Source organism: Pelobates fuscus, chromosome 8 (assembly GCF_036172605.1).
Source record: "Pelobates fuscus isolate aPelFus1 chromosome 8, aPelFus1.pri, whole genome shotgun sequence".
NCBI lineage: Eukaryota > Metazoa > Chordata > Amphibia > Anura > Pelobatidae > Pelobates > Pelobates fuscus.
This window is the reverse complement of record NC_086324.1, coordinates 20,741,671-20,755,332: the sequence shown is the minus strand read 5'-3', so window position 1 is coordinate 20,755,332 and position 13,662 is coordinate 20,741,671. Positions and strand designations below refer to the sequence as shown.

At 46.2% G+C, this 13,662-nt stretch overlaps 1 protein-coding gene across 1 annotated transcript; it reads left to right on the top strand.

The window, feature by feature from the left end:
• Window positions 1-1,491: 1,491 nt before the first annotated feature.
• LOC134570647 (uncharacterized) lies at window positions 1,492-12,319 on the top strand. The gene is made up of 2 exons (XM_063428583.1): window positions 1,492-1,562; window positions 11,059-12,319. Exon 2 carries the CDS (start codon window positions 11,068-11,070, stop codon window positions 12,094-12,096), a length of 1,029 nt encoding a protein of 342 aa, XP_063284653.1. The 5' UTR covers window positions 1,492-1,562; window positions 11,059-11,067; the 3' UTR covers window positions 12,097-12,319.
• The last annotated feature ends 1,343 nt before the right edge of the window (window positions 12,320-13,662 follow it).

Sequence of the window (13,662 nt, the reverse complement as noted above, 5' to 3'; positions counted from 1 at the left end):
ATTAAACTTTTTTCTGCATCTACAGTTGAGTTCCAAATGAACTTTTATTCCCAAGTATTACACTACGTTAATTCCACCACTGGGTACAATATAAATAATGAAGTCCCTGCTCACAGAGCTTACACTGTAATATGAATGTTACAATACAAAGAATAAGGTTCTTGCTCACAGAGCTTACACTCTAATATGAAAGTGACAATACAGAGAAAGGATATCCCTGCTAACAGAGCTTACACTCTAATATGAAAGATAAAGTACACAAATATTCTCAATAATCTTCATGTGTTGTCCTTTTCTTTCTTTCTTACCTCCAAATGGATCTCTTGCAGTAGATGGACATTTGTATTATTTACATCTCACATTAGCAGAGCTGCAGTATTCCTACTCTAGAAACTTGTTGGATGCACTAATTGTTCATTGTTTACTCAGAGATGAAGACTGAATATAAACCAAGCTGACTGGTGAATCTCCAGCACTGAATGAAGAATCAAAGATACTGCTGGAGATAACTATTCTATTGTGATGTCACCAAGCTGTCATACCTGTGATGTGATGTCACAAATGGTCATGTCACTCACATTTTTGCTTAGTGAATTAGGTTGAAAGCCTCTCACCCCTATCTTTCTCAAGTACAAATTTTTGTTTTGTTGACCCATATAAAAGGATTATGAAACACAATAAAAACAAGCCATTGAAGAACATTTTTCATTTGTTTTTGTTTCCCTTAAAGTGACACTCCATTGCCTAAATTACAAAAATAAAAATCACTGTTTAGTAGATATACCCCCAGAACATGCATGTAGACATAACCCCAGTGTAAGCATGTATTATGCATTTTTTAATTGGGTGTATATCTAAATACAGCTTGTAAAAGCTGTGTTTCTCTTGGCTGAAGCCCTCCCTTTCATATCTCGCCCAAACTTTATGTGGCTGTCCAATCACAGACTCCCAATGCAGATCAATGAGACGTCTGCAAAGCAGATGCTCTGGGCAATTGCTATCTCTTCAGTTTAGTTACACTGAGTAAAACAAACCAGGAAGTTACAGGGCCATTGTCTGATTGACAGCCAGTGAGGTGTAACAAGGTAAATTTATAAAAGTGCCAATTTCTTTAATTCAGCAGTTTTTGTAAAATGAAAAATATAGGACACATTCTTCACACATAAAGCTTTTCAGCAAGCTAAAGTTCTACAGGTCTACGGAGTGTCCTTTATGTACTTAATATATATATATTTATAAATTAATTAAACTAACAAAGCATGGTTTTTTTGTGATTAGAGTGAGGACTGCAGGTAGTAAATCAAGTCACTAATCAATGGGGAATTATAGTGAGTACATATATAAATATACCAGCACTTTTCATGTATTGACCATACATTGTCTTCCCACCTGTCTCTTCTCCTAACCTGGGCAGCCTGAGGGGGTCAATTAGTAAATGATTAGGGATTGATTAACAAGGTGTCCAAACCCCACACCTCCAGCTATAAAAGGATCATTCTGGGAGGGATGATATTAGGAGAGGGTTTGCTGGTATCACAGTTTCTGAGAAGGTGCCTTACTATGTGAGTTATTCTATGTTTATTTACTAATAATGTGATTTATACACAGTGTGGTTATTTCCAAGTTGTGGATTTCCTTGGAGTGTTCACTTTATTATTACCTATAAATTAGGCAAAAAGACAGTCTTGGGGAAAACTGCTAACTGAGCTATGGTAACAGCTTGACAATAAAATGTCACCATTTGGGTTTAACTTGATGTCTCAGGAATAAATACCTGCATGTTTTTTTAAATATTAAAGGGAGATTACTGTAACCCAAATCACAGCATCTCAATGGAATGGTGTGTTGTGGCCCTTTTAAGCAAGGGAGGTTTATTTTGTACATGCTACAGGGAAGCACTCTTCATGTGCCAACCCTCACACTATATATTTTTACAGATCTCCCTTCTGTGGATCAGTGGGCTATAAACCCTTCTGGAACCTGAAACTCCCCTTAACCTGAATTCCTAATTCCCACTTCAGTGAGTAGACCCTGAGATTATATTGAAGGATTTACTCCCAGTGCAGACAACCCTACACCCAGTCTGAGCATTGCTTTACCCTAATTAAACACCATGTAGAGATGTCCTGAACTCAGGGCCGGCGCAACCTGTAAGGTGACCTAGGGTGCAACTTGGCAGGGGGTGCCGGATCCCTGTCTCTGCTGTGCCTCCTCATGCTGTGCCACCTGAGTGCTTTTACAAGCCTCAGGCGGCGCAGCATGTCTGCATGTAGGGCGGCCAGGTTTCATTGACCGGCAGGAGGGAAGCGCAGAGTGCTCCCTCCTGCCGGTCTCTCCATGTAGCCTGTACCCGGCTGCCGGTGGAATGACAGGAAGAGCTCACTCAGTGAGCACTTCATGTCATTCCACTGGGTGCTGGGTACAGGAAACAGAGGTTCCTGTTCTGCGCCGCCCAGCCACGCTACATGGGCAGGAGGGGTGTATAAAAAACCACTGGGGGGGGGGGGGGGGGGGGTATAAGGACCACTGGGGGGGGGGTATAAGGACCACTGGGGGGGGGGGGTATAAGGACCACTGGGGGGGGGGTATAAGGACCACTGGGGGGGGGGGGTATAAGGACCACTGGGGGGGGGGGTATAAGGACCACTGGGGGGGGGGGTATAAGGACCACTGGGGGGGGGGGTATAAGGACCACTGGGGGGGGGGGTATAAGGACCACTGGGGGGGGGGGTATAAGGACCACTGGGGGGGGGGGTATAAGGACCACTGGGGGGGGGGGTATAAGGACCACTGGGGGGGGGGGTATAAGGACCACTGGGGGGGGGGGTATAAGGACCACTGGGGGGGGGGGTATAAGGACCACTAGGGGGGGGGGGGTTATAAGGACCACTGGGGGGGGGGGGGGTATAAGGACCACTAGGGGGGGGGTTATAAGGACCACTAGGGGAGGGGTTATAAGGACCACTAGGGGGGGGGTTATAAGGACCACTAGGGGGGGGGTTATAAGGACCACTAGGGGGGGGGTATAAGGACCACTGGGGGGGGGGGTATAAGGACCACTGGGGGGGGGGGTATAAGGACCACTAGGGGGGGGGGTTATAAGGACCACTAGGGGGGGGGGTTATAAGGACCACTGGGGGGGGGGGTATAAGGACCACTAGGGGGGGGGGGTTATAAGGACCACTAGGGGGGGGGGGGTTATAAGGACCACTAGGGGGGGGGGTTATAAGGACCACTAGGGGGGGGGGTTATAAGGACCACTAGGGGGGGGGGTTATAAGGACCACTAGGGGGGGGGGGTTATAAGGACCACTAGGGGGGGGGGGTTATAAGGACCACTAGGGGGGGGGGTTATAAGGACCACTAGGGGGGGGGGTTATAAGGACCACTAGGGGGGGGGGTTATAAGGACCACTAGGGGGGGGGGGTTATAAGGACCACTAGGGGGGGGGGGTTATAAGGACCACTAGGGGGGGGGGGTTATAAGGACCACTAGGGGGGGGGTTATAAGGACCACTAGGGGGGGGGTTATAAGGACCACTAGGGGGGGGGGGTTATAAGGACCACTAGGGGGGGGGGGTTATAAGGACCACTAGGGGGGGGGTTATAAGGACCACTAGGGGGGGGGTATAAGGACCACTAGGGGGGGGGTATAAGGACCACTAGGGGGGGGGGTATAAGGACCACTAGGGGGGGGGTATAAGGACCACTAGGGGAGGGGGGGGGGTATAAGGACCACTAGGGGGGTATAAGGACCACTAGGGGGGTATAAGGACCACTAGGGGGGTATAAGGACCACTAGGGGGGTATAAGGACCACTAGGGGGGTATAAGGACCACTAGGGGGGTATAAGGACCACTGGGGGGTATAAGGATCACTAGGGGAGGGAGGGGGGGGTATAAGGATCACTAGGGGAGGGAGGGGGGGGTATAAGGACCACTAGGGGAGGGAGGGGGGGGTATAAGGACCACTAGGGGAGGGAGGGGGGGTATAAGGACCACTAGGGGAGGGAGGGGGGGGTATAAGGACCACTAGGGGGGGGAGGGGGGGTATAAGGACCACTAGGGGGGGGAGGGGGGGGTATAAGGACCACTAGGGGAGGGAGGGGGGGGTATAAGGACCACTAGGGGAGGGAGGGGGGGGGTATAAGGACCACTAGGGGAGGGAGGGGGGGGGTATAAGGACCACTAGGGGAGGGAGGGGGGGGGTATAAGGACCACTAGGGGAGGGAGGGGGGGGTATAAGGACCACTAGGGGAGGGAGGGGGGTATAAGGACCACTAGGGGAGGGAGGGGGGGGGTATAAGGACCACTAGGGGAGGGAGGGGGGGGTATAAGGACCACTAGGGGAGGGAGGGGGGGGGTATAAGGACCACTAGGGGAGGGAGGGGGGGGGTATAAGGACCACTAGGGGAGGGAGGTACAGGGTCAAAGTTTAATCAATGATGACGAATAGGGGGCGGACTGAACATCGCATATGTTCGCCTGCCGTGGTGAACGTGAACAAGCTATGTTTGCCGGCGAATAGTTCCCGGTGAACTGTTGGGGACATCTCTAAACACCAGGTGTCTATATTTCTATAGAGCTTCAATCACTAGAGAAAATAGGTTTATTTACTAAACTCCCAATTCTTAGCAAGCTACACTCTCTTCCAAACTCCTCAACTTGGAATGGTTTATCTAGAATCTGCTGCTCCAAATTAGTCCTTTTACTTTGTGTTTTCCCTTCGTATAGTGGCAGTACTCACAGTTGGGTTGTTCCTTCCAATCTGGGACAAGAAGCTCCCCCTTCTTCCGGTTTTTATGCCTGTGCTCCGCCTGCTGCCTCCATAAATCCTGTATGCCCTGAACACACGCCAGTTCTTCTTGTCCCGGCAAACGGGACGGACAGGTTCCCCAGTCTGGTGGAGAAGGTGCGATCAGCACAGGCTGCTGATCGGGGAGGTGTACGCCCGATAGCTCCCCGGGCGGGAGCTGAGTGGCAGAGGTTCCGGTCCAGCGTTACGGAACGCGACCAGGTAGGGCAATTTATGTGGCTCTTCCGCAGGAGTTCCCGGGCGGTCCTCCTCGTGGTTCCTTACGCATGCGCACAGCAGTGGAACGCACGCCCGGGTGACGTTGCGTTCCACCAAACCCGGTATTGCGCTACTGCGCATGCGCGATCCGGAGTTTTTTGGCGCAAAATTTCAAACTTTCAAAAAACTGTATTTAAGCTGTGCTGAACCCTTCTGACCCCAAGGGTGGGTGTGCAGTTCGGTTCTTCCGTGTCACCAGCCCTCCTACACGGACCTCAGGTGGCTAAAGGTGAGGTTTAACTATTTAAACTCTCCTCTTTGTCGCCTACTATTATGCATGCGTTTATTTTCTTTAAAAAATTTATTTAAAATTTCATTCCTTTTTTTCTGATTCACAGATATGTCCAGCCCTATAGCTCCGGACAAGGCAGATAAGGACAAGATGTCTATTTCTGTGCCCAAAAAAGCCACAAGCAAGTCTAAGCACTTATGTTGTCTGGAATGTGCTGTTCCTCTACCTGACGGATGTCGCAAAAAGACATGTAACCAGTGCGCTTCTGAATTACTGGAAAAAACAAAACAGTCGGATATGGCATCCTTCCTGGGCTGGTTTCAGGAAAATTTGTCCCAGACATTTGAGTCTTTTAAAGATACGATGAAGAAAGACCCTGCAATTCAGGAGAAATTGCCTAAAAAGCGTAGGAGGAATAGATCCCCTTCTGAGTCTGACGTCTCTTCTGGAGAATGTTCCCTTTCTTCTCCTTCGGATATTTCCAGCTTAACTTCTAGTGTGGAGGAGGGTTTTCCACCAGAAGAGTTGAAAAGATTCATTAAAGAAGTGAGTGCGGCTTTTCAAGAGACGGAACCTACCAATGTGAAGGTTAAAGGTTTCCCTATGTCTCCAAAAATATTGGATCTCCTTCACAGGGAATGGAAGAATCCTGAAAGACGGGCGTTCATTTCAAAACATTTTAAACTACTGTTCAAACTCCAGTCTGAGGAAAAGTGGGAAGATCTTCCTAAAGTAGATATTCAGATTGCCCAACTATCTAAGAAAACTACTATACCCATTGGCGAAGTCTCTGGCCTCAAAGATCCTATGGACAAAAGAGCCGAAACTTCATGTAGAAGAATATACCAGGCCGCAGGCTTTCAGTGCAGAGCTGAAATTGCGGGTTCAGCAGTGCTCAGAGCCCAGAGTGTTTGGCTTCAAGCACTGGAAGATTCCCTCATGGGAAAATCCGATACGGACCCTTCCCATCTCATGTTCCTGCTGAAGCTATCCAATGAATTCCTTTCGGATACTGCTGAGGAGTTTCTTCGTTTATCAGCAAGAATTATGGGGTTATCAGTAGCCAGGAGGGCTCTTTGGCTTCGAACATGGACTGCTGATTCAGCATCGAAAGCAGCGTTATGTGAATTACCCTTCGAGAGGAACAAGCTGTTTGGTACCCCGTTGGAAGACATTATTAAACATATGTCAGATACAAAGAAAGCCCTTCCGCTGGAACCAAGAGCCCAGGGATTTAAGAGATTCCAGTACAAGAGCCAGCGGCCCTTTCATTACCAGGGGCGGTTTCGCAGGTTCCACAGACAGGGTGGCAACAACAGCCAGTGGTCTAGGCATGAATCCAACAGGCAAGAGAAAAAGAGGAAGTTTTGATGCCAAAAGAGTGGGAGGACGCCTTCGGTTCTTCACCCACGAATGGAGAGAGAGTACTTCAAATGGGTGGATTTTAAGAACCGTTTCAGAAGGTTACAGGATAAAGTTTTCATCAAGTCCTCGGCCATCCTTCCTTCTGTCGAGCTATCCTTCAAAGGTAAAAACAGAGGCCCTGCTTACGGAAGCACTCATCCTTTTAAGAAAAAATGTGGTGGAGAAGGTACCCAAAGGTTGGGAATTTCAAGGAGTCTACTCACGCCTTTTTCTGGTGCAAAAACCAGATGGATCCTTTCGTCCGACTCTAGACCTAAAGCAAGTCAACACCTGCATACCAGAAGTTCCGTATGGAGAGCATTCTGTCGGTAACACACATATTACAAAAGGGAGATTTCATGGCAAAATTGGATTTAAAAGACGCCTATCTGCATATTCCAGTGGCAGAATCTTCCAGGAAGTTTCTCAGATTTGCAGTTCTAACGAAAAGGCGAAGGATTCTCCATTTGCAGTTCAAGGCTCTTCCCTTTGGCCTGTCTTCAGCCCCTCGAGTTTTTACAAAAATTCTGGCACCCGTGGCAGCAGTTCTACGTCTGAAAGGTATTGCGATTGTTCCATACCTGGACGATTGGTTCCTGAAAGCACAGTCAGGACAACTACTAGAACTTCATCTAGAGATTGCAAGGAAGGTTTTAAAAGATCACGGTTGGATCCTGAACCTGGAAAAATCCGAATTAACCCCGTCTCGGAGTTTAGTATTCTTGGGGCTTCGGATAGATTCCCAGTCCCTATCTCTTTTTCTTCCAAAAAAGAAACAAGTGGGGATTTTCAAAGCAGTATCAAAGCTGCAAAGAAACCTAAGCTCAATCAGAGATGCTATGAGGTTGCTAGGCCTCCTAACGGCGACAATACCTGCCGTCGCCTGGGCAAAAGCGGAATCCAAACCATTACAGTGGGACATTCTATCCCAGTGGACGCGAAAACAGGAAGATCTGGACGCTCCCTTCCGTCTATCCGACACGGTGAAAAAACAACTGAACTGGTGGAAAGTAAGAGACAACATTTCAAAGGGCCTGTCGTTCGCACTAAAACAGTGGATTACGATAACCACAGATGCCTCCCAGACGGGTTGGGGCGCTCATCTAGGCTCTCATTTCCATCAAGGGCTTTGGAACAAAGAAGAGGCATGCGCTTCCTCGAATTTCAGGGAATTAAAAGCGGTTTGGGAAGCCCTAATTTCCTTCAGTTCTCTCATCGCCAATCAGTCGGTAAGGATTCAGTCGGACAACGCCACTACGGTGGCCTACTTGAATCGCCAAGGGGGCACAAAAGTAAAAGCTCTTTAAGATCTTTGCTACCACATTTTGACTTGGGCCCAAGCAAATCTTTGCGCAATATCAGCTACCCATATCAAAGGGTCTCTAAACGTTATTGCAGACGACCTCAGCAGAAGCCATTGGTCCCAAGCAGACTGGGCTCTATCAAGCGAAGTTTTTCTGGAGCTGGTTGCACGCTTCGGCAGGCCAGAGATGGACTTGTTGGCAACAAGGAGGAACAGAAAGGTGCAGAGATTTGCGTCACTTCATTCAATAGATTACCCAGATGTCCTAGACGGTCTATCGTTCCCTTGGGTTTTCGATCTGGCTTATGTCTTCCCTCCTATAGCCCTTATCCCACGAATTGTTCAGAAAATACGTTGGGAGAAGGCAAGAATTCTGGCAGTCCTGCCCTTCTGGCCGAACAGGAGCTGGTTTTCGGAAGTGGAAAACATGGCCATCTCTCGTTGGCACCTCCCGGTCTCTTCTCACATTTTAGAGAACGTGAAGCTTCCAGAAGAAACCCTAGCAATGTTTCACCTGACGGCATGGTTGCTGCAAGGATGATACTCCAAGGTCAGGGTCTTTCTGACCGTCTATGTGACGTTTTGCTGTCATCTGTCCGCTCGTCCACTTCAAGAATCTATTTCAGGGTTTGGATGAAGTTCAGAACCTGGTGTTATCTCCGGAATTCTGATCCGGCCAAAGCCTCAGTTCCGAAAATTCTTTCTTTTTTGCAAGATGGGTTTGAAGCCGGCCTAGGGGTGTCTACACTCAAGGGCCAGTTTTCTGCGCTTAGTCACTTCCTGGTTCAGGATATTGCATCTAACCCTCTTGTTCGAAGGTTTATTAAGTCCATACGGTTGAAGAGGCCTCCCAGGCTGGTTTCCTTTCCTACATGGGATTTGTCTCTGGTTCTTCAGGCCCTTTGTGAACCACCATTTGAACCTTTGTGTCAAGTCTCCATCAAATTTCTTACCTTCAAGACGGCCTTCCTGGTGGCGGTTACCTCCGCTAGGAGAATTGGTGAGATCCGAGCTCTATCATCTTCGCCGGAATTCACAATTTTTCATCAAGGGAAAGTAGTTCTACATCCCAGACCTTCTTTTTTGCCTAAGGTTATTTCAAGTGCTTCGATCAACCAGCCTATTCTGCCGGCCTTTTGTCAATCGCCCACATCTGAGCTGGAAAAGAAATGGCATCTCCTTGATGTTAGGAGATCCCTGAAATGCTACCTTCATAAAACTCGGGAGTTTAGATCCTCAGATCATCTTTTCGTCTACTTTCAAGGCAAATGTGTGGGTAATGCTGTCTCTGGACCCTCATTAGCTAGATGGCTGACAAATACCATCAGGTTGGCCTATCGCTCCAAAGGGATTCCCCTAAAATTTCCATTGAGGGCTCATTCAACTAGGGCTATGGCTACCTCATGGGCTGAAAGAGCTGCGGCTGCTCCTGAAGACATCTGCAAAGCGGCTACCTGGTCTTCATTGCATACCTTTATCAAGCATTATAGGCTGGACGTATTCTCATCATCTGAGGCTGAATTTGGGCGTAAGGTGTTGCAAGCTGTGGCCTGCTGAGTTCCCACCCTTTCGTTTTTACGGGGATCTTGTTATATCCCAACTGTGAGTACTGCCATTATACGAAGGGAAAAACAGCAATTTTACTTACCGTAAATTCCTTTTTTCTTTGTATAGTGGCAGTACTGGCTTTCCCTCCACTTTTTTGTATAGATTAAATGTATTTTGCATGACTCAGTCTCCGTTTGGGTTCTTTTTATTACTGGCGTGTGTTCAGGGCATACAGGATTTATGGAGGCAGCAGGCGGAGCACAGGCATAAAAACCGGAAGAAGGGGGAGCTTCTTGTCCCAGATTGGAAGGAACAACCCAACTGTGAGTACTGCCACTATACAAAGAAAAAAGGAATTTACGGTAAGTAAAATTGCTGTTTTTTCATATCACGAGACGGTGGGAACTACTACAACAAAAGAACCCACCCCCACAGCGGAATTAAGTGACTATACCTATCTTATCTCCAGACATTCATTGGAACTATTTTGTATTTTATATTTTTATATTTATATTTTGATACTTTTTTTATTCTAAGTTTTATTTTTTATTTTTTTATTTTTTTATTCTATTTTTGGCGCAACCTTTTTTCTCTTTTTACTGTGGGTCTGTCTCCAAACCCTGAATGTAGATTATATAAAGATGCTGTATTGTATATGGCTGTGACTGAATACACTGGGATGGATGCTGCACTATGCATGGGGATAAGCATTTTGTCAAATACAAACAAATGGTTTAAATGTCCTGCAGAAATCTGCCTCTCTAACCACTTCCCCTCATGCCATGAAAACCTTCCTTATAATTTGTATGTACACAGCTCAGCACTGAGTGAGTGGCTTTTAACTTGCAAACAAGTAGTGATATCCTTACTATATGTCCTCTCCTTAAAATGCAGGTTGCTTTCTAGTTCAGATCACTCATGTTAGTGGCTGGGCTGCGTACATACATTTGATAAGGAAGTATCTTTGTGGAGGGAGGGTGTGTGGCTAAGCAGGCAGGTTTTGGTGTAGTGATCTGCAAGGATTAAGTCTACCTGTGGCTTCTCATACAAACAGCCATTAAAATGGCACTAAATTGTAACTATACAACCATCTACTGTAAGAGTCTGCATCTTTAGAAAATGTTATACTTTCCTATAGTGTTAATCCTTCAGTGGTGATATTTTTGCATTGAAATGTGAACATGGACATTTTGTAGTAAAGCACCAACTATTGAGGTCTTGGTGGCATTCAAATGCTGACGAAATGGCTCCCAAATATTTCCAATCTGTCTACATTGAACTAATATCTGCCACTACAATGTCCATTATACTTTCTCCCATCTATGAACTTCTAGGAAACTGACTTGTCTGGTCTACCACTCTTGTCCTCTGTCCTCTCCAATCTTTCTTATTATAACATAGGTGAAGGCAAAGCTTTTTATGACGCTTAATCCAAAACTGAATTAACCAAATCCATTTTGTAACCTACCACCTTAATTTGTATTTTTATTATTCTTTCAGTGTTTGACCATGGTTGGGATTGTTCCCAAGAAGGATGCCCCAGGAGTGGATTTTTGTGGTGTTGATCAATATTACTACATTGTTCGATCTGACCTTGGCTGCTACATGCGGGCTTCAAACTTCAACAAGGGTGAAGGTTTAGTGGTCTACAGTCTGCATCCCTCTTGTAGAAATGGAGACCATTACCTGGCATATGAAGATGATCTATTCTATATCATTAAGGGCACAAATTATCGCCGTGTGAAAAACATGAACACAGATGAAGGTGCTGTAGTCTACTCTCTACATCCCAGCTGCCGGGGTGGTGATCACTATCTCTCTGCCTTCGGTCACATGTACATCATCGACCAGAGTCGAGGGGTTTATCGTAAAACTAGAAATATGAACACATACGAGAGTGGTGTGGAATACACACTGCATCCCAACTGCAGGAATGGGCTCTACTACTTTGGTGTCAGAAACTACTATTACTTTCTGAAGCCTCATGATGAATGGGGGGTTCAGTATTACAGATGCACAAACTTCAACAAGAATGAGAATGGGGAGTCCTTTTCCATACATCCCACTGTCACAAACTTCCTCCCTGGGGGCTTAGCCATTATGCAGGGTCCCTCATTTGGTGTCTGGGAGTGCATCAAAACCATCACCAATGACTCGCAGTCTCCGATCACCTGGACAAACAAGATCAACAAGAAGGTTGGCTATACAAAGGAGAAGATGTCCTCCATAGAACATACATGGAACGTGTCAGCCACAGTGTCTGCTGAGACGGGAGGTCTGAGTGCCCTTGTTGTAAAGAGCCAGTTCTCTCTCACTACTTCATATGGGGGGAAGAGTGTTAACACAGACAGAGAGAACTGGAATGAGGTAACGGAAACTGAGGAAACCATAAGCCTGACCGTGAAGGCCAATGAGAAGATCTATGTTTGGCAGTACAAACTGGGTCTAGGTAAAGAAGCTGTACTGTTCTGCAGGGATATGAAGTTTGATGATGATCCAAAACCACCAACTGAGAATCCTCTACCACCAGCTAACTAGTTAACAAGGCATGCACTGTTACAATGTTTTTGCTTTCAGGTTCTAAACTGACCTACGGACTGTTACTATTTACTGGTAACTCTCGTCTTGTAACCTACAAAAGTATCTGCATAACCCCATTTGTATCATGGTGTGACTGTGTAGCTTGTCTGACATTAGAATATGTTAGGGTGGAAAACCTGTCTAGGCTGATCAAGATGATCTCTGTGATATGGAAATTGCTCCCTCAAGATTGTTAATAAAGAGAGAAAATAAAAAATGATTTGCATTACATTGACTTGTCTTTGGTTTCCCTCCAGTATCCTCAATTCTCCAAGTCTAGTGCTTCTAAACTGCTGCAACTAGTTATGGAACACATTAAGAACTGGTGCAGCAGTGCTCCTCTAGCAGACATGCCAAAACTCATTTTAGGGAGGTGGTCACCTTACTTTAGGGAGGCAGCTTCACAAGCTACTTGGAAGGTGGACTTTACAGACGTAGTGAGAGCGACACACTGTGTCCTGATTGGACTCTTTGAAAAATCAGGACCTTATCCTCAGTAAATCTGTAACTAGATCTCTCCAGCGTTTACCTTGAGTGTCAGGGATGAATAAAGAGCCTAATCTTGGGAGGGGCATTGGTAGTGGGTGACAGAGGATGTAATTTAGGGGCTCTAATGGAGGGACAGGGGCTGTAGTGTTGGGGTATGAGTTATAGATGGATAGGGCTGTATTGGGAGGGTTAGGGTCTTAGGTAGGTGGATTGGTATAAATGGGGGGGGGGTTCAGAGGAGGGGCTGTAGTGTGGGGAATATTGGCTGCAATTGGGGGGCTGAGACTGTAGTGGGGCATGTTGGCCTGGGACCCTTGGATTAAATGGATGTTTGCCAACTCTTACAGAGCTCTGGAAATAAAAAACAGAGACGTGTTCCATATCCAACTTAATTACTTTTAATACGAAAGTGATATTTATACATATTTCTTCAGAGTAGGCTGGGAGGGGGAAAAAGAGGAGTATATGGGCGTGTTAAATGACATAAATTGTTTTGTACAAGTTTTAAGCAGCTGTTTCTTGTATAACGCACGTCAATGTAACAAACAAATTAACCCTTATGAACAGCTAGGATTGATAGCAAAATGGATACTCGTATCCAACAATTCCCCTTAGATCATATCATGATCTACCTTACAGAAAATATCCACGGGAGGCCTGCGGCAGAGAAACAAAAGGATGTATATTCAGACGTGCTAATCACTTCTGCGGGACTTTCGTTATTTCTTCACCTTGCTTTTCCACCATCTGGTCGGTCCCGCAGGTTTCTCCTTTATGAGGAGTTTGAGCTGTCGCTTTTCAGCTTTTTCAATTATCTGTTGAATACATCTTTTAAGCGTGTAAGTTAAATATTTCAAACAGCTGACATGTTAACCAATTTTAAACAGACTGAACATCAGGTTATCCGTAGCTTGAACCTTGGGTCAATACAGGCAAAGTGTATTATTCCTAACAACGGGAATATTCTAATTCACAACATAAAGACATAGTCAAAATGGGAATAATATCTACCCCCCCTGCCTTTGGAGCAGGGTC